The 25,903-nt window shown below is 43.4% G+C and overlaps 2 protein-coding genes and 1 pseudogene across 7 annotated transcripts in view; 1 reads left to right on the top strand and 2 right to left on the bottom strand.

The window, feature by feature from the left end:
• The window catches only part of LOC144579887 (uncharacterized), a 291,251-nt gene that overhangs the window by 205,436 nt on the left and 59,912 nt on the right, over positions 1 to 25,903 (bottom strand). The window lies entirely within an intron of this gene.
• LOC144579889 (uncharacterized) lies at positions 1,063 to 25,513 on the bottom strand. The gene is made up of 2 exons (XM_078353946.1): positions 3,410 to 25,513; positions 1,063 to 1,895 (listed from the first exon to the last, which is right to left on the bottom strand). Exon 1 carries the CDS (start codon positions 3,918 to 3,920, stop codon positions 3,450 to 3,452), a length of 471 nt encoding a protein of 156 aa, XP_078210072.1. The 5' UTR covers positions 3,921 to 25,513; the 3' UTR covers positions 1,063 to 1,895; positions 3,410 to 3,449.
• On the top strand, positions 3,802 to 6,263 carry LOC100405206 (ATM interactor pseudogene; annotated as a pseudogene).

The raw sequence follows: 25,903 nt of genomic DNA, 5'->3' as shown, positions 1-25,903 counted from the left end.
ACCCACCCTCAATCTGGGTAGGCACAATCTAATCAGCTGCCAGTGCTGCTAGAATATAAGCAGGCAGAAAATGTGAAGAGAGAGGCTGGCCTAGCCTTCCAGCCTACATCCTTCTCCTGTGCCAGATGCTTCCTGTCCTCGAACATCAGACTCCAAGTTCTTCAGTTTTGGAACTCGAACTGGCTCTCCTTGCTCCTCAGCCTGCAGATGGCCTATTGTGTGACCTTGGGATTGTGTGAGGTAATATTTAATAAATTCCCATATATATATGTGTGTGTGTATGTGTGTGTGTGTATGTGTGTGTGTGTGTGTGTACATATATATGTGTGTTTGTATATGTGTGCATATATGTGTATATATGTATGTATATATATATACATTATAATTATATATATATATATATTAGTTCTGTCCCTCTGGAGAACCCTGACTAATACACATGGCATCTTCCCGCTGTGTCCTTACATGATCAAAGAGGCAAGGCAGCTCTCTGGGGTCTCCTTTCTAAGGGTACTAATCCCATTCATGAGGAATCTGCTCTCATGACCTAACCATCTCCCAAAGACTCCCATGCTGATGCACAAAGCCACTGCTCATTTATTAACTTCCAGTGAGAAAGGAACTGTTGGGTAGGTCAGATAATATGCCAGCTTGAACCGGCTCTTCTTCCCCACAGGCAAGCAAGGGAAGCCAGTTTAAAGGGTGGTTATCTGGTCATGGCATCAGAGCAACGGATGGGAGTTATATGAATCAGGGGCTTGGTCCCAGAAGATTTTGGTAGCCACTGGACCATGTCTACAATAGTCATTCCTGTCCTGCATGCTGGCTGGGCACCCCTTTCCCTGAATAATGTTTGAACAGCACCAGCAACATTTGCTTCACGGACTGTCCCTCTTCTAATTTCCCTGGCCGACTAACACCCTCTTCATGATGGTTTCTTTCTTTAGATGCTTTAGTACATTCAATCAAGTTACCAGCAGTTGGGCCACCTGGGAGCCACTCTGTCTCTTTAAGATGACTTTGCCTATCTCTGCTCTGAGCCCTTTCAGGTTCAGAGGATCATTTATTTTCTTTTTTTCTGAATATGGCAGGTGAGTAGCACAGCTCATGGTTGCCTTCACTTAAAACCTATATGTAACAACAAAGGAAAGTAGAGAAAAGCCCTTGAGGATTGTGTATTCTCAGAAGGTGTGTTACTCTAGGTAGGAGAGCCTTCAAAGTTAGACGGATAGACATTAACCTTGTAGAGAGGAGACAGAAGTCATGCCAGATGGTGGGTGGTAGTGGAGGATGGGAGATGGGGGTTTTGGGTGGTGGTGGAGATACTATCTGGGCAAAGATAAGGAGAGAGGCATGTCTACTTTCTCTGATAGTTTGTAGGGCTGGGACCCTTTTTCTCAAACATATCGCCAGCACCTAGTAGTGTCTGACACATAATAGATGCTCAATAAACATGAGAAAAGAGCAGAGATTAAAGAAAGAAATTTATTTAGAGTAAAAGATTAATCCTAGAATTTTTTGTTGGGAAATCCTGAATCAATGGAAAGTATAATAAAGCTAGCATCAGAAGATCTGAGTTGTATGAGACTGTGTGTGACTTGGAGCCTGGCTAACTTCTTTGAGCTCAGTTTCCTCACATGTAAAACAAGGAGGATAACACTTATTGTATTCATTTCCCAGGATTACTGTGAAAAGCAAGTATAATAGTGAGTGGGAAAGCTGCCTTGTGAAAGAACTGTACTCACAAAAGGTAGTTGCAGTAAGGAAAAATAACCAAGCTCCTCTTATGGTCCAAGGAAAAGCCACTATGGAGGAGAGCATGGGTCTGTCTCTGTTGCCTTCCTCATCTGTTATGCAAGATCATTGGGGAAGCCTGTCGATGGGACTGCCAGGGTCTGGAGAAGGAAGACGGATGGTCACCAAAGGTTGGCAAACTCACCAAAATTAGGAGAGCAAGCAGAGCCACAAGGGAAATGAAAAGCTCAGTACAATAAAATAAAAAGGAGATTTCAAATAGAGCAATGAAAGGAAGGTATTAAAAGCAAGCCAGGAATGTTAGAACCACAAAGAGGAGACCAAAAAGAGGGTCCTAAATGTAAGCATCTGCCCAGAAAAGAGTGGCTGCCCATGGCTACTTAAAAACAAACAGGTTTATCAAAGCATCATTCACACATAATGCAACCATTTGAAGTGTACAATTCAATTCAATGGCTTTTATTATAGTAACAGTTATGCGTCCATCACCATGACCCATTTTAGAATATTTCATTAGGCCAAGGAGACAACCCACATGCCTAGCCACCATTCCCCAATCTCCCCACCCCACTGTCAACCCTAGGCATCCATTAGCCTACTTTCTATGTCTACAGATTTGCCAATCTTGGATATTTTATATAAATGGAATCATACAATATATGGCCTTTTGCATCTGTTTTCTTTCACTTAACATAGCGTTTTTAAGTTTTGTCCAATGTTGCAGCATGTATCACTACTTCTTTTTATTAGTTAATAATATTCCATTTCATGGATATACCACATTTTGTTTATCCACTCATCAGTTGGTGGACAGAATTTTACACCCAGCTGAATTACCACTAAGAGTGAGGACACAATTAATTCTTTTATTTACCACATGCTGGTATTTTCAATCCTGTTAAGATATGCCTAAGTCTTATACTGAAGAGAGACTGAAATTGTAATTGCTTGTTAGCCACATGTTTCATTCATTTCACATTTGAATATGAAAAAACAGGCCATGTTATTCACTTAAAAAAAGAGCAATGCCTCTGCTTCCTCTAAGGGACAATGTGCCACAGGGCAAGTACTCACTTGGGAAGTACAACGAACTACTTAAGAGTAGAATGCTGTTTTCATTGATAGCCATTGAAAAAAAACTAAACGCCTGCCTGACTCTGCTTAAAAGAAAACTGTGGACCACTAGAAATTCCACGCAGTCAGAGACCCTTCCTTTCATTTACATGCCATTAACAGAGCAGTGATATGAACTATTCTTCCAGTTGTAAGACTTGCAATGAGTCCTCATCTGGTGCCCTTGACTTTGAGTGTGACCTGAGCCACCAAAGCCAGGGCTTCTCTGGGACAGGTCTGGACCTTCCATTGCATAAGACTCATAGATTCATCCTGGCATTTAACCTCTGACCATTTCCTCACTAGTAGCATGCTAGCCCAGACTCCAGGGAATAACTGTGGTTATGCCAGAGGGTTCCAGAGGTGGGAGCCCCAGTCAATGGTAGATGCCCCAGTCAATGAGATGAAGGAGATGGTATGTGGTCTGCTCAAGAGGAGGACCACAGTCAGCGAAACTGCTTCAGCCTTCCCCGAATGTAAAAGGAACCTAGAAGCAAGTGAGTAAACCTATGAAGGTATCTCTTTTGTAGCTGATGCTCACCTTTGGTTGAAAACTAGTCACACTTGTTCATTTCTGACGTTCAGCCTGGGATCCTCAGTTCTGTAAGATTTTCTCGGCCTGCGATCTGGGCCCAGCAGCCATGCGGGAGCCATGGAGGCCTCGGAGGTGGCGATGGGCTGGCAGCAGGTACCTGGGCCGTCCCGGCGGCCACAAGAGGAGCCGCCGCAGCCGCCTCGGGCCCGTGGGTGCCCCTGGAACCCCGACTGAGGGGCAGCCGGCCACGACCCTCAGGGGCGACGCAGCAGCCCGCGGCCCCCGCGCTACTAGTGCGGGAGCTGATCAGCCATTGGAGAGCTAACTGCCCAGGCGTGCGGACCTGCATCTCATGCACCGACCAGTATCCTGTGCGCGGACCAGCAACCTGTGCGCGGCCAGCATCCTGTGCGCGGACCAGCATCCTGTGAGCTGTGCGCGGGAGAGGCAAGACCCTGCCCGACAGCCCCGCGCTTAGCAGGCACCTGGCCAAGAGCCACCGCCTGCGGGATGGCATAGTCAATCCAACAATAAGAAAAGATTTGAAAACTGTACCGAAATTCTACTGCTCTACTGCTGTCCAATCTAAGGCTGCCCCAAAGGCCCTGACAGACCATTTTTTCAATTTTCTCTGTAAACAGCACTTTATGAAAATGCATGCTGAGAAGAAGCACAAATATAGTAAGTGCAGCAATTCATATGGCACAGAATGGGACTTGAAAAGACACGCAGAGGACTGTGGCAAGATCTTCCAGTGCACATGTGGCTGTCCCTATGCCAGTAGAACAGCACTGCAGTCTCACATCTACCGAATTGGCCACGAGATCTCTGTAGAACACAGGGATCCACCTAGTTAAAAAAAAAAGGAAAATGGAAAACTACTTGTAAAACCAGAAGGTATTCAATAAGACCATTGAATCACTGAACAACCAGCCAATCCCTAGATTAGACACTCAAGAACTAGAACCTTCAGAAATAAAGCTAGAACCATCTTTTGAAGACTCTTGAGGCTCTAACGCTGAAAAGCAAACCTCTTACAACACTGCCAAGATATCCTCAGAAGTGGCTTTGGTTAAACTACCAGTGATGCAGTTTTCTCTCATGTCTGTCTTTGTGCCTACAGCCGACTCCTTAGCCCAGTTCTTGGTGGTAGGTGTCCATCAGGGCTCTGCCACACGGGCGGTGCACTTTCTGCCCTTGTTGGTAGGGACTCTGACCCTTGGCCTAGATTCAGAGGCTTGCTCTCTAAAGGAGAGCATACCTCTTTTCAAAACGGCTAATCCTGTTGCTGTTGAGCCCATAAGTACAGGTGTTCAAGTGAACTTGTATAAAAATCCATCTGCTCATTTACAAGAACTAGGGAACACATGTCAAAAGAACAGCATTTCTTCCATCAGTGTGCAGGCAGGTCTGTCTTATGCCTCACAAAACAACTTTATACCTTCTGCACAGTGGGCCAGCACTGATTCCTCTGTGTCATCTTGTTCTCAAACTGATTTGTCATTTGATTCTCAAGAGTCTCTTCCCATTAGTGTTGACACTCAGACAATTTTTGCCCAGCTCTAAGGTAACTTCATGAATAGCTGCTCAGACTGATGCAGTTATTGACACCTGTTTCCAGTCAGGTGGAGTCTCCAGAGAAACTCAAACCAGTGGGATACAAAGTCCAACAGAAGACTACGTACAGATGGACCAAGCTGCAATGTGTGGAGACATTTTTGAGAGTGCTCATTCATCATATAATGTTGTTACAGGTAACATTATAAATAACAGTTTAGTAGCAGAGATAGTAACTCATAGTTTTTTACCTCAGAATGACCCTAAGACTTTAAATCAAGATATTTAGAAATCTGCACCAATTATGAACTTCAGTGCACAGAATAGTATGCTTCCTTCACAGAACATGACAGATAATCAGACCCAAACCATGGATTTATTAAGTGATTTGGAAAACATCTTGTCAAGTAATCTTGTCAAGCTCAGACATTGGATCATCTTTTGTCTGACACAAATCCTGGACCTGACACCCAGCTCCCATCTGGCCCAGCCCAGAATCCTGGAATCAATTTTGATATCAAAGAGCTCTTTTCACTCTCGAATATCCAGACTCAAACTGAAGAGAGTGGACTTAGCACCATGAACACTGAGCCAGTCTTGGAGTCACTGGCCATAGAGACTCAAACAGACTTCCTACTTGCAGATACCTCTGCTCAGTCCTACGGGTGTAGGGGAAATTCTAACTTCTTAGGCCTTGAGATGTTTGACGCACAGACACAGACAGACTTAAACTTTTTCTTAGACAGTAGCCCTCATCTGCCTCTGGGAAGTATTCTGAAACACTCCAGCTTTTCCGTGAATACTGATTCATCTGACACAGAGACCCAAACTGAAGGGATCTCCAGTGCTAAAAATATACCTGCTCTAGAAAGCAAAGTTCAGTTGAACAGTACAGAAACACACACCAGGAGTTCTGCGTTTGAAACCCTGGGGAACTTGTTCTTCACCAGCAATGAAACTCGAACAGCAATGGATGACTTTATTCTGGCTGATCTGGCCTGGAACACGATGGAGTCTCAGTTCACCTCTGTAGAAACCCAGACCTCTGCTGAACCACACACAGCCTCCAACTTCTAAAACCCAAAGTGGAGTCCATGTGTGAGACGACATCTACCATTTCCTCTGGATTAAACTACAGAATGGGGACAACAGTATTCTACTGAATGTAGTCGATGATTCAGCTGCTTAGCCTCTTTGCGGTTCTTTGACTTTTGTACTTGTAAACATGAAATTTGTGTATAAATGTGAGTCTATTATAAAGTGTGAGATGTTGATCTAAAAAAAAAAAAGATTTTCTCTTTCATGTGGGGTGTGGTGGTTAATGCCTGTAATCCCAGCACTTTGGGAGGCCAAGGTGGGAGGATCACTCAAGGCCAGGAGTTCAAGAACAGCCTAGGTAATACAGTGAGACCACCTCTGCATAAGAAATAAAAAATTAGCCAGGCATGGTGGTGTACAGCTACTCCAGAGGCTGAAGTGGGAGGATGGCTTTAGCTTAGTAGTTCAAGACTGCCATGAGCTACGATCACACCACTGCACTCCAGCCTGGAGGCAGAGCAAGACCCTGTCTCTAAAATACAAAAATTTAAAAATATTCTCCCTTTCAGAAGGCAGAGAAAATAGGACCTCTATACATATTTTCTTGTCTGAATTGTGTGCTTTTTGTAGTTTGTAGTTTTCTGAGTTTATAAGTAGCCCCTTGCATGATAATTTGAAGGAGAAGAAAGCAAAGCAAAAAGTATGAAGAAGAAAATAACAGTAACTTTCCACTTGGATTTACTCACAGCATCTGTTCTGGTTTCTCATTTTGGAAGTCCCTGTTTTACGTATTGGGATTTCCTGGACTTGCACATCATGGCTTCTCTCTTCTCTGTGTCATGTTTGCCTCTATTCAACTCTGGGAAAATGTCTGGTTTTTCTTGCCCTAATTTAGCATCAGCTGTGTCTCCAGTGACTGTCTCCACTGCATTGCCAGCCATGGCATTGTGTCTTTCATGTGTACCTTAGTTAGCTCAGGCTGCTATGACAGGATACCATTGACTGAATAGCTTGTAAATAACAGAAATTTTATTTCTCACAGTTCTGGAGACCAGTAGAGATCAGGGTGCCAGCGGGGTCAGCTTCTGATGAGGGCCCTCTTCTGGGTTACAGACTACCATCTTCTCACTATTTCCTCACATGGGGGAAAGAAGATGAGAGATCTCTCTGAGGTCCTTTATATATGGACACTATTCCCATTCGTGTAAGTGCCAATCTCATGTCACCTCCCAAAGGCCCCACCTCCTGCTACTATCACATTGAGGGGGTTAGGATTTCAGCATAGGGATTTTTGGGGGACACATTCAATCCACTGCAACATGTAAACAATTTTCCTGCCCCAATCATTCCCCTTTTCCTGTCTGCCTGCTCCTGTGTCTCAGATGCAACGTGCCCTTGACTCTCTAGAGAATATAAATTAGAGCTGGCTTAAGGCTTCCTAATGGGCTTGAAGTAATATTTTCAGAGGGGAACATTTTTGTTCTGATTTTTCAGGTTAGGCCCCTCTTGTATCTTTAAAAATATCTATTAATATGTCCAGTGTTTTTTCTCCATATTAAAGATCAGTCTCTCTGTGTCTAGTTTTGGAAGGTAAGATAGATTCTAGCAACAGTTGTAAGGATTCCCGATCAAATCCCACAGGTTTATTAACATAAATTGTTTCAGATTTTCTCAGATCCTGCTTTTCTGGATTAGAGTTCTTGTTGCAAGAGGGAAGTTAGGGCCTGGTGGCTGGAGGAAGCTTTGCAGATGTTCCTTTTCTGAGTTTGCTGTGTAGCCCAAGGTTCATGGGGCATCCTATGCTTCCTCAGCCATGACTGCCCTGGTTAGGAACCTGCTTCTTATTTGGAGATGATGTCTGCTCCTGCTGGGAGCTGGGAGTGAGTGTCACCGAGGGCTTCTCCCTGTGCCAGGCTCTGACACTGGTGGGACTGAGATTTAACACCTTGCCTTGAGTCCTCCCATCACCCACTCTGACTTCCTCACAGCGCTCATCCCTCCACCTTCTCCTGCTCTAAGATAAGAGCGCTTGTGGGGTGGGGCCTGCTTGGGCTACTTTCCTCTAATTCTTATGGATTTAAATTGGTTATATGATTTATTCATTGCCTTTAAGAGTAAAGGAATATTATAAAATATTTGTTTTCTATTTTAAAATTTTTTATTATAAATTCATGGTGTGTGTGTGCAGGTTTGTTACACGAGTGTATTGAATAATGCTGGGTTTTGAGCTTCCATTGAACCCATCACTCAAATAGTGAACATAGTACCGAATAGGGAGTTTCTCAACCCTTTCTCCTTCCCTTCCTTCCTCCCTCTCTCCCCTTTTGGAGTTCCCAGTGTCCATTGTTCCCATCTTTATGTCCAAGTGTACCCACTGTTTAGCTCCCACTTATAACTGAGAACATATGGTATTTGATTTTCTGTTTCTGTATTAATTCAGGATAATGGTCTCCAGCTGCATCCATATTGCTACAAAGGACATGATTTCATTCTTTCTTATGATTGCATAGTATTCCAGAGTATGTATATATATATATATGGCACATTTTCTTTATCTTCTCTCCTTCTTTTCTTCCTTCCTTTCTTTCTTCCTGCTTTCCTTCCTTCCTTTCTTTCTCTCTTTCTTTCTTTTTTTCTTTCTTTCTCTCTTTCCTTCTTTCTCTTGGCAGAGTCCCTCCCACTGTCACCCAGGCTAGTGTGATCATAGGTCACTACAGCCTTGATATCCTGGGCTCAGATCATCCTCCCCTCGCAGCCTGCCAAGTAGCTGGAACTACAGGCATACAACACCATGCACAGCTAATTTTTATTTTTATTTTTGTACAGATAAGGGGTCTCACTATGTTGCCCAGGATGGTCCTGAACTCCGGGCCTCAAGCCATTCTCCTGCCTCAGACATTTTCTTTATCCAAGCTACCATTGATGGATACTTAGGTTGATTCCCTGACTGCCAAGTGCAGATGTCCTATTGATAAGACGATTTACTTTCCTTTTCCGTGGGTAGATACCCAGTGGCGGGATTGCTGGATCATGTGATAGTTCTATTTTTAGTTCTTTGAGAAATCTCCATACTGTTTTCCACAGGGGCTAAACTAACTTACATTTCCACCAACAGTGTTTCCTTTTCACCACATTCTCACCACCAGCTGTTATTTTTTGACTTTTTCATAGTAGCCGTTCTGACTGATGTGAGATTCTATCTTAATGTGGTTTTTAAATTTGGTATTCTTCTGATGTTAATGGAGCATTTTTTTCATGCTTCTTGGCCACTTGCATGTCTTCTCTTCAGAAGGGTCTGTTCTTGTCCTTTGCCTACTTTTTAGTGGGTTGCTTTTTCCTTGTTGATTTGTTTAAGTTCCTTATAGGTTCTGGATATTAGTCCTTTGTTGAATGCATAGTTTGCAAAGAAATATTTGTTTTTAAAAAGAGGGAAAATTAACTGTCTTGATAGTTGTTGTGCTGAACACCTATTAGCCTTAATAGAGAAGACACCAGGTTCTAGAGGCCAAAAAGAGACCCAGAAACAAGACACAGGGTTTTCTTAATACTAAGGGCTGACATACAGAACAGAGGCCAGTGGCAGCAAGTTAGACAAGCTATCTACCTTCCTATAGTCCAGGGGCCATGGGCTGGACAAAATATCCTCATGAACCTCTCCCTGGTAACTTCATTTATTTGGAAACTCGAGCCTCAATCCCCTGTACAGCCCATGTTGGATGTGCCAGGAACTCACATGTTCCTCATAGACAAGGAGCAAGTCTCTGAGTTGACCTCTCCCAGATTCCCTAGCACAGTGCACACATTCAGGTGCATCTACCACACAGGGTCATTCTAAGGGTACGTTTCAATTATTGCTGTTGGGTGTATTTATCCTACAATAAGGCTAGGTCTGAAGCAACTATGAAAATCCTGTCCTCCACTGTCCTGTACTTCCTGACCTGGGTGGCCATGCAGTGAGATCTAAGCAAGGTAGAGGGGTCCGAGAAAGCCTTGTTTTCTCTTGATAAAGGATGCCATATGTAGCTTACCTGCCTTTTCCCCTCTTGTCACCTGGACTGCTGATATATGGCTGGCACTGCAGCTTGTGACCATGGTGGGAGGAGCCCAAGGATGAGGGCAGCACTGCAAGATTGCAGACGGAAAGAGAAAGTACCTGGGTGCCCATGTGACATCTTGGAACTGCTGAACTAAGACGAAGAACCACCTACTTCTGGCTATTTGATTATGTCCAAGGGAAATTGTTAAAGTCATTGTAAATTGGGTTTTCTGCTATGAGCTTCAGAACACATATCTGGTAATTTACTAATCCTTTGTCTACACTGAATCACCTGCAGTTGACATCCCAAAGATTTCACAGCATCCTAAATCAGTAGTGATGTGAGGATCACTACTCTAGAAAACTCTGGAAATAATTCCTCCAATGTGCACTACTCAGCTGGGTGGAACCACCCATATTCTCTCCAGAACACTCTGTTTTGAATGCTTATTCAACTTTATGAATACATCATGATCTGTTGATCAATTCACTTTGACACCTCTTTAGGTGCCTTCTTAGGAAGAGAGTTGGACAGTACTTATGTGGCACAGAACTCTAAATTGCTAAGCCCAAAATTTTCTGTAGAACACCATGTCACCAGTGTTCTTTTATCAGGCAGCACCAGTGACACAGAGGAAATGAAAGCAAATCTATTAGCTATATTACTATGACCAGTTCAAGCTAATTATTTAAGTGAAGTGGTTTTGCCTTAATTATGGAACATTTTTCAATTAAATTGCATTTGACTACCCATAACTTTTGTTCAAGGAGCACTTCATATTCAGACATCTCCAATCACAGCACAAAGCGCTTCAACAAATACTTAATCCAGTTAAATGGAAATGAAAATCATAATGCATGACATTTCTCCTGCTAAGGGAAATCTCTGGCCATTTTGTCTGTGTGAGATGAGGGTTTACAAATAAAGAGCAGCTTCATTATCCACTTAGAGTATTTCTAGGAGTATGGAAATGGAACCTAAATTATATTTGTTCTTCAAAACCCCCAAAAAATCCTTGAAAGCATCCTTGTACCAAAATATAAAATAATGGGCATCATAGTACAATTGATTTAGTCTCTACACAGCTAGCAGAAAACACAATAAGGACTTTAAGAGACAATTTGCCATCTCATATGGAATTAATTTTATCCAAAAAATAGGTCACTTGCTATCATTTTATGGAAAAGGATTAGTTGGAGCCCAGCAACTGCATTTTCATTTAGTGTCTGACTTGCAACAGGCCATGTGCTGGGCATTGGGCCTACATCAATAGCAGGAGAGACACTGCTGCTACTATCCCAGACTTGACGGTCCAGGGGTGGGGACTGATGATCAAAAAAGAAACAGCAAAGATTGGTGCTGACAAGATCAAGATAAGCCCTTGGAACAGACAGGTTAAGAGTTGAGACTTTATCTTTAGGACAAAGAGAAATCACTAGAAGTTTTCAGTGCAGTCTTGGTGTCATGTTTGCATTATAAAACTGTCTCCGCTGGGTGTGGTGCTCACACCTGTAATCCCAGCACTTTGGGAGGCCAAGGCAGGTGAATCACGAGGTTAGTAGATCAAGACGATACTGGCAAACATGGTGAAACCCCATCTCTACTAAAAATTCAAAAATTAGCTAGGTGTGGTGGTGCACACTTGTAATCCCAGCTACCTGGGAGGCTGAGGCAGGAGAATCACTTGACCCCAGAAGGAGGAGGTTGCAGTGAGCCAAGAGCAGGCCACTGCACTCCAGCCTGGGTGACAGAGCAAGACTCCATCTCAAAAACAAAACAAAACAAACTGTCTCTCTGGTTGCACAGTGGAGACTGATTGAAGAATAACAAGACTGAAAGCCAGGAATGCAGTCAACAGGAGAAGAGGGAAAGCAGGAGTGGGAAGGGTACAGAGGTAGGGGCAGTGAGGAGGAGGAAATGAGCTGGCTTGGAGAGAGGGTTGGGAAGCAGGTTGGAAAGGACTTGGTGAATTACTGGACACTGGCTTAGAATGATTATGATTCACTGGGTCTGAGTTAGTGCCCAGGAAGCTAACTATCTTTAGGAAATGTGAGTCAAGAGTTCTTGGAGAACAGAGCATTTTCTTTGTCTTCATTTAATGTTTGAGAACTGGAGAGCTAAAGCTGGTGAATGGTGCTGCCTAGGTCACTTAGCCTGGAAATGTGGCTTCTCTTTTGGCACTTCATTTGTTTCTGTTTGGGTATTCTCCTGGCTCTCTTCTCACTCCAGTAAACCTCTGGGGAAAGTAGCAATGATAGATTTGTCATGCAGGGTACCAGGTAGACAGCCTTTGAAGGAAACCTCATAGGGTCATTGTGCTTGGAGAAGAAGGGGCTAACATTTGAGGGTCTGCCCTCGTGTCAGATTCTGGGCTAGATGGTATATATTCTCTCATTTAAAATGAAATATTATTATTCTCCTATTCTGATGAGAAAAACTGAGATTCAGAGAGGTTAAGTAATCTTCCTGAAGTCACATGGTTAGTAGTTTATGGAATCCACATTCAGATCCACCTGGTTCTGAATGACATGCACTGCCTTACCCTGCTGCCTGACATCTTCCGTGAGCAGCAGTCATAGTGGTGGTGTGACTATCAGGACTATTCTTTTTTTTTTTTTTTGAGATGGAGTCTTGCTCTGTTGCCCAGGCTAGAGTGCAGTGGCACAATCTCAGCTCACTGCAACCTCCACCTTCCAGGTTCAAACAATTCTCCTACCTCAGCCTCCTGAGTAGCTAGACTTACAGGCACACACCACCATGCCCCAGCTAATTTTTGCATTTTTAGTAGAGACAGGGTTTCACCCCATTGGCCAAGCTGGTCTCAATCTCCTGACCTCAGGTGATCTACCTGCCTCGGCCTCTCAAAGTGCAGGGATTACAGGCATGAGCCACAACACCTGGCCTTTATTTTTTCTGTCTTAAAACTACGAGATGGCATGTGACAACCCAGTTCAACCAAATTCCCATCTTAAGCCTATGACCTGTGATCTCACCCTATTGATGAGCACATCAATTAACACATGCTAAAGTTTAATACGCTAGTCAATCCTTGGCTAGCACTGTAGATCTGACCTTAACACCCGCACTAAATATGGAGGGCTTATTTATAAGCCCACTTGTCAGATGCATATGAAATCCAGCTGCCTATGACTTCAACCCCAGACCAGATGTGTTAAATGGTAAGTTTCCTGCCCAGCATATCTTTTCCACAATTTTGTTTTTAAAATGCAAGCTGCAACCCATTAGTAATCCAAAATTTATTAATGATTTCCATTTGGTGGATCATGACAGCCTTTTAAAATATTGGAATAGAATAGACCACTCTAGAATAGAAAAGAAGAGAAAATATCAGAATGTATCCCATTTGGTAAGGGGTGTTATTTTGTGAAACTTACATTTTAGTTATGATTGCCTATGATGATAAACGTACATATCTTTTACACTGGGTTGTGGTCAAAAAAATGGAAAACTACAGCTTTGGAGGGCTCCCTCATACCTTCCTTTATGGTTCCTGAAAGAGAAGCTCCCTCTGCCTACGGGAGAAAGTTAACTTGCCAACAAAGAAATGCCAAGAGAAAGAAGTGGAAGGCGGAGTGTTCAGACAGGAAAACAGTGGACAATAAAGGGAGATGTTCTGGTGAACAAGGCATCCGAGGCCAGTGTGCTCAGAGCAACCCTACCATGTGCAGTAAATTATTTAGCTGTGTCAGCTTTACTGTTGTCCCACATCTCAGGGGTGCCTTATAAATACTGCTTTACTGCCTTCTGGGTATTCAACTTGTGCTCTCTGGAGACTCAACAGTCCAGTTTCTGAATGCCACAACATGGAAAAAAGTGTGTGTGTGTGTGTCTGTGTGTGTGTGTGTGGCTTTTTCAATTTTTCATCATGGAAAAACGTTAAATATATACGAAAGTCATCAGTTTAATTAAACCCCATGTAGCTTTACCCAGCTTTAGCAATTATCAGGTCAAAGCAATTACCAGGTCAAAGCAATTACTAGCTTTAGCAATTACCGGGTCATGGCCAATCTGGTTTCATCCATTCATGAACCACTCCCCAGATACTATATCACTTTATCCATAAATATTTCAGTGTGTGCTCACAGAGGTGTTTTTTGAACATTTGTCTCTTCTAGGGTCCCCCAAATCTCAGCATGGGAGCAATTCCTCACATGCTACAGCTGAAGAGAGCTGTATTCCCTGAGACTCTAAGCTTTGCCCAAACACAAGAATAGGCAGTCAGGACCCATACAAAGCGGAACAGATGGCTTCTGTTCCCTCCTAACCAAAGACCCAAAGAGGCAATCTGATCATATATCCCAAGACATCCTCCAAGGGGGGAAAAAGGGGAGCAAGGGCTTGATGGAAAGAAGCAGAACAGGGTAGACATAAATAAAGAGCTTGCCGTCACCGTGGCCGACCACCAGCCGGAGACTGCCAGGTCCAATGCTGCCGACTCATAAGTAAAGCAACAGAGGTCAGGCAGATAAAGTAATTTGGAATAAAGGCCAAAGACAGCTGTTGATCCTCAGTAATTTCTCATTCAATGTTAGGAGAGGGTGAGTCATTAGAGGGGTGGCCTGCTCTGCAGGAAGGAAAACAGGGTTCACCCTGGTGCCAACTGCAACCATGGAATGTCTTCTAAATTGACATTCTGGATCTTCATTTTTCCTGAGTCAAATCCCTTTAACTGCCTGCAAATCAATTCCATTTTTAAAAGAAGCACGCATTCAAAATATTTCTTAGACTTCCTCCTTCTCCAAACAGCTGATTCCTTTCTTTCACTTTTGTGCCTCTGCCCTGCCTCAGGGTCAATTCCAAACTCCCCAGCCAGGCCTTCCACCACTTCCTGTCCTGCAGCCTCCATCCCACTCATCTCCACACAAAGCCTTCATTTTGCTAGATCAGTTTTCTCCCTGTTGCCTGATGCCTCTGGTTCCCCCTCACTATCCCCAGGCCCTGCAAGGATGCTCTCTCCCTCACAAAAGACACCTTCCTCCCTCCTCCTGCTCCCTACCTTCTCCATCCTTCTTGGCCTCCCTCAGTTCTCTAAGCTTTGGGAAGGCTTGCATTCCCAGCCATGCATGCATCTCTCTCTCTCCGCTTATTTGGGTACCTGTAGTATTTCAAATCTGTTTCATTCACACTGGTGCTTTTTAATATTGCCTTCTAACTATCTTACCTGGGTTCAGCTAGTTGCCTCATCTGGCTTCTATTCTTCTTAAGGTTAATATTCAGGTCTTATTTGTGAATTAAATAGAGGCAACTTGTCAGTCAAGGGAGCAGGGCACTGTGAAATGAGCTCTGGAATCAGTGCCCCCTGGTTACAAGCCCAGCTCCACTGCTCAGTAGCCATGCAATTGTGGGCAGGTTCATTGGCCTTTCTGAGCTTCATTCTCCTTCTGTAACTTGGAGATAACAATATCCACCTAGCAGGGTAAATACAAAAATGTCTGCCTACCCAGATGATGTATAGAATCTGTAGGTATGTCTTAGGAAGCTATCGTATAGTGCTACATCACTGTAGAGGCACAAGCAAAGATTTAATTCCGTCATTGTTACTTTCTCTAAAACAACTCCAGGATAAAATTGTGCCATGTGCCAAGTCCATGTAAGTTTAAGTCAAATACTGTTAGTATGAAAGTATACAATATATGTTATTAGCAGAAGTTTATTAGGAAGTGCAGAGTGCATTTAGGGAGACATACTAGTCCAAGGCAATTAACTCTAGCTTCTGCAACAGACAAACCTGAATGCTCAGTGGTGTAACCTAATACAAGTTTGTTGTGGTTGCTAATCATGAAAGTCAGGAGGCTGACCTCCATCTTGTAACTATGAATTTGGAAAATGTGACTCTAAGGCCACAGCAGCAGAAGAGAGGCATTAAGGTTGAAAGTGGCACATCTAGCCAGGCGTGGTGGCTCACACCTGTAATCCCAGCACTTTGGGAGGCCGAGGCGGATGGATCACTAGGTCAAGAGATCGAGACCATCCTGGTCAACATGGTGAAATCCCGTCTCTACTAAAAATACAAAAAATTAGCTGGGCACGGTGGCGCGTGCCTGTAATCCCAGCTACTCAGGAGGCTGAGGCAGGAGAATTGCCTGAACCCAGGAGGCGGAGGTTGCGGTGAGCCAAGATCGCGCCATTGCACTCCAGCCTGGGTAACAAGAGTGAAATACCATCTCAAAACAAACAAACAACAAAAAAAAAAACGAAAGTGTCACATCTTTTTTGCCACCCATGACCTGCAAGGAAGGCTGGGAAATGGAGGGAGAACATGGGCATTTGGTGTACACTAACTGTTAACTGCCAAAGGCACAAGCTCTGCAGACAGTGTGAAGGCCAGGTCCCATTCTCCTTGACTGTGGTGATACTGTTTGTATTAGGTATCATATGGAATAAAAATTCAAATTGCACTGCCAGGTCTGAGAAGCCTGTGCTAGAGAGCTCAGCCTACTGCTGCTCCCCTGGGCTGGACTCCCTCATGACAGAGGGCACTTAAAAGAGGTGAGGAGGAACAAAGCCCTATGTATATCCCCTTGGATAGTCCAGCAAACTATCCAAGGATCTTGGCTCTTTCTGCCTATTCTCCCAGTTTCTGTAAACTTCCTCAAAGCTACCTGCTTGCTCAGCTCTCCCCGCCCCAACCCCCACACTTGCCCTTCTCTCCTATTTCTCTTTGTATAGACTTTGGACCTAGCACCTCTTGAAGCTAAGATAGCTGCGAGAGAAGCTGGCTGGCTCCCCAGCTCCTAGCTGGTCCAAAGTCCTTAGCTCTTCAATGAGACTTACAGTTCTCTGATGCTGGAAACCATTCTATTTCTGTGCACACATAAAAGTTGTCTTTTGACAGCTATTTACAACACACGTAAAAGAACAGTCTGCAGCATCAAAGAACTGTAAGTCTGAAAACGTGTGCACACATGTATTTCCAACAAGGGCAGTAGTACACCTGGAAGAATGTGCAGTGGAGTCAGGTACACCTTCATTCATACTTTGACTCTGCCGTTTTCTGGTTCTCAGATTTTGGCAATATTATTTAATATGTTATGGTGCTGATAGGCAAATTTCTGTAATACCTGTTAAACATGTTTACATTGAACATCACTCCTAATTGTTAAAGATAATATAATATGTATAAAGTGCCTAGCCCATAGTAGCCCTCTAAAATGGATAGTGGTTATCATAATTATTAGACTATGTATTGAGGGCAAAATTTATATTTGACTCATCTTTTGTTCTTAGTATTTTCTTGAGAATATTAGGGGCTTTATATACATAAGCTATTTTTTTGGTCATTGTCGTTGCTGTTTTCTGAGATGGAGTCTCACTCTGTGGCCCAGGCTGGAGTACCATGGCATGATCTGAGGTCACTGCAACCTCCGCCTCCCAGGTTCAAGCCATTTTTCTGCCTCAGCCTCCCAAGTAGCTGGGGCTACAGGTCCATGCCACCATGCCCTGCTAATTTTTATATTTTTAGTAGAGACAAGGTTTTGCCATGTTGGCCAGGCTGGTCTCAAATTCCTGGACTTAAGTGATTCACCCACGTTAGCCTCCCAAAGTGCTGGGATTACAGGTGTGAGCCACTGCACCTGGCCTACATTAACTATTTGAATTCATTATTCTAACTTTTGTTTTTAATTGAGTGCCTTTGTGTGCATCAGTCAACAGAGGAACTGAAGATAGAAAATGACAGGCAAAGTCCCTGCCTTCATGGAGTTTCTATCTAATGGAGATAGAATAACAAATAAATGACCAAATAAAATTCCATGTAGTGATGTGATGAAGAAAACCACCGTGGGATCAGGGATAGAGAAAAAGGAGGTTGCTATTTCAGTGGTATAGGAAGACTTCACAGAGGAGGTGACATAAGAGCAGATACCTGGGAGGATAAAGGAGTCATAGAAACACTGAGCTATAGAGAGACAGAAATACTATACTTACATTCAGTGCTTGAGATCCACACGGTGGTAGGTTTTGATAGCTTGATCACTATCACCTGGATATTTTTAGTTTTAAAGCAGTCCCTTCATATAAAGGGCTTCAATCCTTGTTCTTATCATTTCTCCCTCCTTAGCTCTAACTACCAAACAAAGCCATTTCCTTTCTCCTGCTTCTTTTTTTCAGTCTCTTCATTCAAATTTTATAGCTCCTCATTCCCTCTTCTGTTCCAAAACCACTTTGATCTTTTTACGTCCTTTTCCTCTCTAAGTGTTTCATGGCCCTTTTCTGCAGAAGATGCACATTTTCAGCAAAGCTCTCATCTCCATGCCCTTTGAGACTATCACAGAACATCTAAAAGTGCTGAGTGCATTAGGGAGGCAAGAGCTGCAGACAAGGAGAAGGTCAGGGAGAGCTGAGCCGACAGAACTGCCGGGCAGGAGTCCCGGGGCAGCTGCATGGCTCATGGGCCAGCCCGGCTCTGAAAAGAACTAAGAAATCAAGAGGCCGAATGCCAGGGGCTGGCTGAAAGAGTCTTACCAACTGTGTGTTAGGGTCTTAATCATGAAGCTGTCATTCCCTCCTACTGTCTGCTCCTGTCACCCCTGCTGGAGTACTCTGGGTTGTGGGGGACTGCAGGGTGCATGGGCCTCAGAGGTGACAGAGGGAAAGTTCACACACACAGTGGCTTTGTCAGCTTTTTTCCACCGTGACAACCCAAAGTAGGCCCATAGACAAAGCTTGGGGGATATCCAATGGAGCAGCATTTGCATCAGTCAACACTTACCTTCATCACAATCTTTGTCACATCGCACCTGTATATTTCTTATCTAACAGTCCTCTTTAAATTGCTCACTTTTCTTCCTTCATTTTCAGAAAAATCTTTATATCAAGTCCAAACAAAAAAGTAAATTAATAATAGAATAAAACACAAATACAATGAAAACTAAATGATATCTATATTGGTCTAGTTATATACTGTTGCCTGCCAAGCACTCTAAACCTAAGGTTATACTCTCTCTGCTAAAATAAAAAAAAAAGGAAGGAAGACAGATCATCAAGAGCTAGAGAGATGTTAAAGCTGTAGTAGCAATTTTGCTTTGATTTTATCAGGATTGAAAGATAAATGAATAGGGAAAAACATTCTCAATACGAATTCAACATGATGAAATACTGTGTTCATGAAACACATTAACAAATGAGGAAACTCAACAGTAAGTGTGGGCAACCGAATTGCTCCTGCCGCTGCCCACACCTGTGATTTCACCAGGGTTCTGGCAGTGACAAGGCCTGGCCCACCAAGTGGATGCCCAACCCAGGTGGCTGTGAGCCCTGCAAGGGCCCTATGACCACCCGATAGTTACAACTTGTCAAGCTCTTAATATGTGCCAAGGTCTTCACACACCATGTCTGATTTTAAGTCTCAAATTAACCCTCCACGGTACCTATTGTTCTTTGTGTCTCAGAAACAAAGTGGCGAAGAATCAAGGTTATGCCATGACTCAGCCTCAGGACCATCTTACTCCCAAGTCCCTGCCCTCTCCATCACACTCCACTGCCTTCCCAGCTGTGAGAGCAGAGCTCTCTGAGTTCTTTGTAAAACCATTGATTTTGCTCAGAGAAGTGGTTTTCAGCCTCTTTGTTTAAACCTTTGCTTCAGTCACCTATTGCTGTGTAATAAACTGCCCCAAAGCAAGTGGATTAAAGTAGCAACCATTTGATGTTGAACACAGTTCTGAGGTCCATGGCAAAGTCAACCAGGATCTGCTCATCTCTGCCCCAGGTGATGCCTGCTAGAGGTGTAATGTCCATGCTTCTTCACGTCTGTTGAGACGGCGCAGACGGCTGGGGGCTGGCCGGAACAGTCCAGTGGAGGGCATGGGTCAGTGCCGCTGGTCTCCTTGTCTGTTGGTTGCTTGAGTATCTGCCATGTGGCCTCTTCAGTGGAATAGAACCTCTTCTATGGCAGCAAAGGCTCCAAGAGCCCATCAGTCAAGGAGGGCATGGAAGGTGTCAGTCCTCTTTAAGGCTGTGCAGCACCACTTCTGCCACAGTCTTTGGTTGAAGCAGTTACAGAAGCAGCCCAGTTTCAAAGGCAGGGTAAATAAAAACCTCACCTCTTGGTAGGGGAGTAAAAGAATTTCTGGCCATCTTTAATCTATCACAACTTTGAAACTTTGAGTGGCTAATCTTACACAGAATTTGTGCAAAGCTGATAAGGGGAAGGGAGGCATATTAGCTAGACGTGGGGACTCGGGGGGCAGGGGGGTGGGTGCAGTGAGGGGGCAGAGTCTTGCTCCTTCTGCTGCTCCCTTGGACTTAAGATGAAAACAGAGGTCCCTAGAGAAGACAGTTTTTAAAGATTCACCTGAATGATCTCCTAGTTTTCTTTGAGGAGACTTTGCCATGGCCTACAAGGCCCTGCATGATCCAGTCTCTGCCTGTCTCTCTGGTCTTGATCTAGATTCACCGTCTCACCCTCACCTCCCAGCCTGCCCCACGTCTGTTCTCTGGGCTCCGTTCCAATGGCCTTCTCTCTGCTCTTCGAACACAGTTCTATCACTGTGTGGTCCTGCCACAGGACTGTGCCTAGATGCTCCCACTGCCTGAAATTCACATGCCTCAGATCTTCACCTAACAGGATCTGTCCTGCATTGAGATCAGGGGCTCCTCTACACCCCACACCATTTCCATTGCATTAACCAGCCTTATTTCCTTTATAACACTATTATCCACAGTATATCCAATTAATGTGTTGTTGATGTCTCCCTCAACTAGAAAGCAAATTCGCCAAGGGCAGGGACTGTGTCTATCTTGTTCACTGCTGTCATTCCTGGCACCCGGTACAGTGCCTGCCACTCAATAAATATTCATGGAACAGCAGTGTGATTAGTTAAACGAATGAATAACATTCAGCAAAAGGGTATTTTACCAGATCTTCACTTTTTGGTATGTTCCCAGGGTATTCTAGGAGAGGAAGGACTCTTATTGTGTATCTAATGGTTTGTATGCTGGAAACAATATTAATACTCCTAATAAAAACGGCCTTGGCCGGGGATCAGTCACTACCCCTCCCTCTAGCCCAGGTCTCTCAGGCCTCTTCAAGGCTTTCCAAATCAAGCTGTCCCAAAGCGAGGCCAGGTCGACTGCCAGATCTGACTGATAGAATTCACATAGGTCCTAAACAAAACATTTCTCAGCATCACCTAGCTCACTGCTCAATGATGGACCAGGACGTAACTTGGTCCTCCTCCCCCATGACAAGTACCCAGACTGGCGTCCCATCTGCACACTGGTTATTTCAAGTTATTGTGCACAGTGGTGATGTATATGCTCAAGTGTTTTCTGTGGTCATTCTTTCAGAGAACGCAGCTAGGCGAAGCCAAGCCTTCAAGGGAGACTGTCAGCTTGAAGCTCAGAGCTGTGAAATGAGATCTTTGTCCCTAAGATGCTATTGAGAAACAGGAGAGAGAAGTCCTCCCTAGATAGTGCTATCCCTTTGGTCAGAGCTACCCTCAGAAAGGGCCTCTTCAACTGCTGACAGGATTTATGAGTTACCAAAGACTAAACTCAGTCCAAAGTCTATGGCTCCAAAGAAGGCCTTTGTTGAGAATGTGGTTCTCATGATAAACAGCTTTTGTGCAACACAGAGAGCAGCTAGGCTGTTCAATTCTTAAAAGATTTTGAACAATTCACTCAGCACTGCCACTTGAACATAAAGATTTCTCTGTTCCAACTCGAAGGAAGATTACTTTTTCTTATAGATTGCAAAAGACATAATAATCACTATTAAGGAATTTCACAAAAGGAGGAAATAACATTTGCTTTTAATGTATTCATGAAGGTAACTTTTGTTTCTTGGACTATACCAGCCATGGATTGTGGGGAGTCACAGGCAGGGGTTCTAATGATGGCAGGATCTCTCTCTGCCTTTGTAATTGTCACCCTGGGGCTGCTGCCAGCCCCTGCCACATCCCCATCGCACACACCATCCTCAGCTTCTGCCTGCAGTGTTCACACACAAGAGAAAGCCAGGGCAGCAACTGCCACTGTCACATGTTTCTCAGCCAAACTGAGGCCTTTTGTTCTTCATTCACCTCTGGAATTCCCAGGTTTCTGGGTAGGGAATACGGTGAGGGGCAATTGTTAAGAGACTCCTCCAGCCCTGAAATTCAATCTAGAACCCGGGCCATGTTTTGGATTCTCTCTTGCTTTGGTGACTCTGATCACTTCAGCAGCCTACTGACCCCAGCACAGGGTCAAAGGCAGGCTGCTACCTTTTCTTCTTCTCCATCTTGTCTATGAATCCCAGTGTACACTTACCTGATTATTCCAAGGAGTCCTCCTACAGCTAGCAATTCTGGTGACTTGCTTTGCAGTCCCCTAAAGGCATTCAGTTTGTACCACCTCGACCTCCTCATCAGAGAATAATTAACCAAAACTTGGTCACACTGAAACCCAGCTACTGCAAACATGATCAAAGAAAAGATTTTCTTTCCTGACACTGTCTGTGGATTTGAAATTTTCTGTAGATCACAAACAGCCTTTACTTCAGGGAATAATGGAATCTAACAAGCATTCTGTCAAGGATCTAGTGTTTTGGCATTTTAAAATGTCATGCGACCTCCAACTCCTCCCCTAAGCTCTTTAACTCTGAGCTTGAATGTCTTAGAAAAGATCCTAAGGTCATTGATTTCATGACATAGCTCATAATGGATTGTGAAGTGTTTTCCCTAAAGACATTAGGTCTAGGTTTATTATATGCTACCTTGATCTCAGCCTATGCAGCTGTCCTTTAAGACAGTGGTTCTAAAAATGTGAGCCAAGGATCTTTCGGCTTGGAGCATTAATCTCCACAGTATGTACTCTAAGGGCATGAATTAATAATTAAGTCCTGATCAATTTACTTGTGATAGCCCTTCTTGGTGTCTCATCAGGAACACTACCATCCCATCAGGAGAGCCTATTTGTGTCCACAAATAGGAGATTTGGTGTTTGGGGGGAAAAAGGGAAAGGAAGCAGTCCTTACGCTGAAGTTGTTTAGAGAGATCTGTGACCAGAGCGCTGCTTGAAATGCTCACGTCTCATTTAGAGAATGCTTTAGTGTCATGCCTGGAAATAGACCCTGACAATTCACCATGGAAAATCACTTCCTTAGCCCATGTAAAAAAAAATCTTGAAATTAGAAAACTGCCATTTGGAAAACACCACCATAATAACCATGCAATGCAGAGTCATCAGAGGATATTAAAATCAGTGGTATGGTGAGGACCAGTATAGTTATATATTTCTGTATAATACTTATTAATTACAAAGGAAAAATAATAATTTTAGATTGGAGAAAATTGCTAGGACCACCTTACCCAAGAGATCAACATTGATATCATCAGTAATAAGACAAATAGACATCAAATGCCCTCTGATATGATGCGCCGAGAAGGAGATTCTTGGGAAAAGTATAAAATTTGCTTATTATAATACAAAAACATGATACAAACTGAATTTGAGGAACAGTCTACAAAATGATTGGCAAGTACCCTTCAAAAGTTTGAAGATCGTGAAAGGCAAAGGAAGATGAAGGAACTGTCCCAGATTAAAGGGGACTAAAGAGTTGTGAAAACTAAATACTCTGTGTAACCCTGGATTGGTATCCTGGGTCAGAAAAAGGACATTAATGGGAAACTTGAGAAAATGTGAGTAAGATCTGGAGATGTTAGTAGTACTGCATCAGTGTGAATTTCTGGTTTTGATCATCATACTGTAGTTATGCTAGATGTTAACATTTGGAGAATCTGGCTAAAGAGTGGGAATTTCTGGTAGTAATTTTACAAGTTTTTAAAAAGTCTCAGAGTACTTCAAAATGAAAGTTATTTTAAAACTTTGGACAATAAAATCAGGAGAAAATAAACATCAGAGAAACTCAATCAACAAATGATGATTTGGAATGACGGACAATTCATTTTCTCAACAAAAGGGGTCTACTGTATGCCAGGGGCTGTTCTTAGAACTCAGGATACAACCAGGAAGACGACAGTCCCCAATATCTGTGAGGCCTGAGTCTGGACTAGGAGGATCCAGACACAAAAGTGTTGGGATGCTGTGATGAGGGCTGTCTGAGAAGCGAGCGAAGTGTCACAGGAACACAGAGAAAAAAGAATAAAAAACCAGGGTGTGTCATCAGTGGGCACAAAGCAGCCTAAGACATTACAAAAGCACAGAAAAGAAAGGCCCTGTGGAGGTAAAGAGTGAGGGAACAGGAGAGCGGTTGGGAAGGCTTAGAGGCTGGGGCAGAGTGGGAAGAGATGCAGAGAGTTGGTGAGGGAACAGGAGACAGTTTGGGAGAAGTTGGAGAAGATGGTGGACAGGCGGCGTCTGGGGAAGAGAATGAAAGTGAAGTAATCAGAGTTATATCCTTTGAAATAAGGAGTAAGAGGGTCCCTTTGTCCTCTGGAGTCCTTGGGAATCCAGGTAGAAAAAGAGCTGGAGGCCAATGGGAGCAGTGACACAATGAGGCCACGATGAATGTGGGGGTAGAAGGCAGAGGAGGGTAGCAGCCTCTCAGTCAGCTCAGAATAGGCCCACTCTTGCCCTGGTAACAAGAAGAAGGCCAAAGGGCAGACAGGCTAACACCAATTATGCAGAAATGCCACAGGCAGGTCTGGGGTCTTTCTCAGCCTCCACAGCAAGTGCTGCTTCAGCTTCTCTTGCTGCACTGACCTGAGTCACTGCCCTGAGTCACTGCCCTGAGCCAATCCCTGCAACCCATAGCAATGGGAGCTCCCCAAAGAGCAAGGTCTGGATTGCCACTTTTCTGTACCCCAAAGAAAGCTCTAATGAAATGCATGGATCTCAGAAAGGCCAAACTCAAAGGCCAAGACTTATTGGTCTTTATTATTCAGTCTGAAATGACTTAGTTCCAGGTGGAACTTAAATAGAGCTCTTCCCAACAGTTCATTTACCAGTAATTCTTGCATCTGAGAGAGAGAGAGAGAGAAACCAATTAAGAGATTTTTTTTCTGTGAAACATTGACGGTAGTTAGGAATATTCTTTGTGTTGACTGCAGTGAGTCTTAAGAAGGAAAAAAAGACAAAGACAAATCTTTGTCCTTTCTTGGGACAAAGATTCAAGATTTGGAAAGCTAAACCTATGAAATAGGCAAGCTAAGCAAGAAGGAAAACCTGTACAGATTGGATCTAAATCTAAATTCCCAAATGAAAATAAACATTTGCCCTCAACTAAGTAAGTGTATCAGCAGTTACCCAGCACTGTGTGAGAAGATGCTAATCTGTTTGACTGCGTAGGTGAGAGAGAGAGGGGCTGTTTGCTACAAAGACATCTACAAGTCACAGTAGCTACACAATGAAATATTCCAACAACCATATTTGAACATCTTTTGAATTTTTAATTCTTGAGTGTGGCCAGCAGGTGGGGATAGTTCTTTATTGGTGGATAATAACACAAATAATTTCGTTTGTGATTTTTTTTGGATGAACCAAAAAGAAAAACTAAATTAGCATTCTTGTATCCACATATTAATTAGAAAACACCAAAATTATATAATATATAAGTACTATATAAAGTTATATAATAATTGTATAATTTTGACGCCATCTAATATATGGATAAGTATTATATAATTTGGGTATTATCTAATTAATATATGGATACAAGAATGCCAATTTAGTTTTTCTCTTGCTAAAATAATAACCAGAATTATCTTCCCCTAATATTTATTGAGTACTATGTACGACATACTGTATTAATCCCAACAACAGCCCTTTGAGACAGGTAATGTGATACCAACTCCATTGTCCAATGTCACAGAACTGGTAAGTGGTAGAGCTGGGATTTCATCCCAGCCTTTCTGGCTCTGGAGTCTGCACTCTCACCCATTATGTTACATCCTGCATCAGTGCAGCTTGG

This window comes from Callithrix jacchus, chromosome 17 (genome assembly GCF_049354715.1).
Source record: "Callithrix jacchus isolate 240 chromosome 17, calJac240_pri, whole genome shotgun sequence".
Classification (NCBI taxonomy): domain Eukaryota; kingdom Metazoa; phylum Chordata; class Mammalia; order Primates; family Cebidae; genus Callithrix; species Callithrix jacchus.
This window is presented reverse-complemented; position numbering and strand designations above follow the sequence as displayed.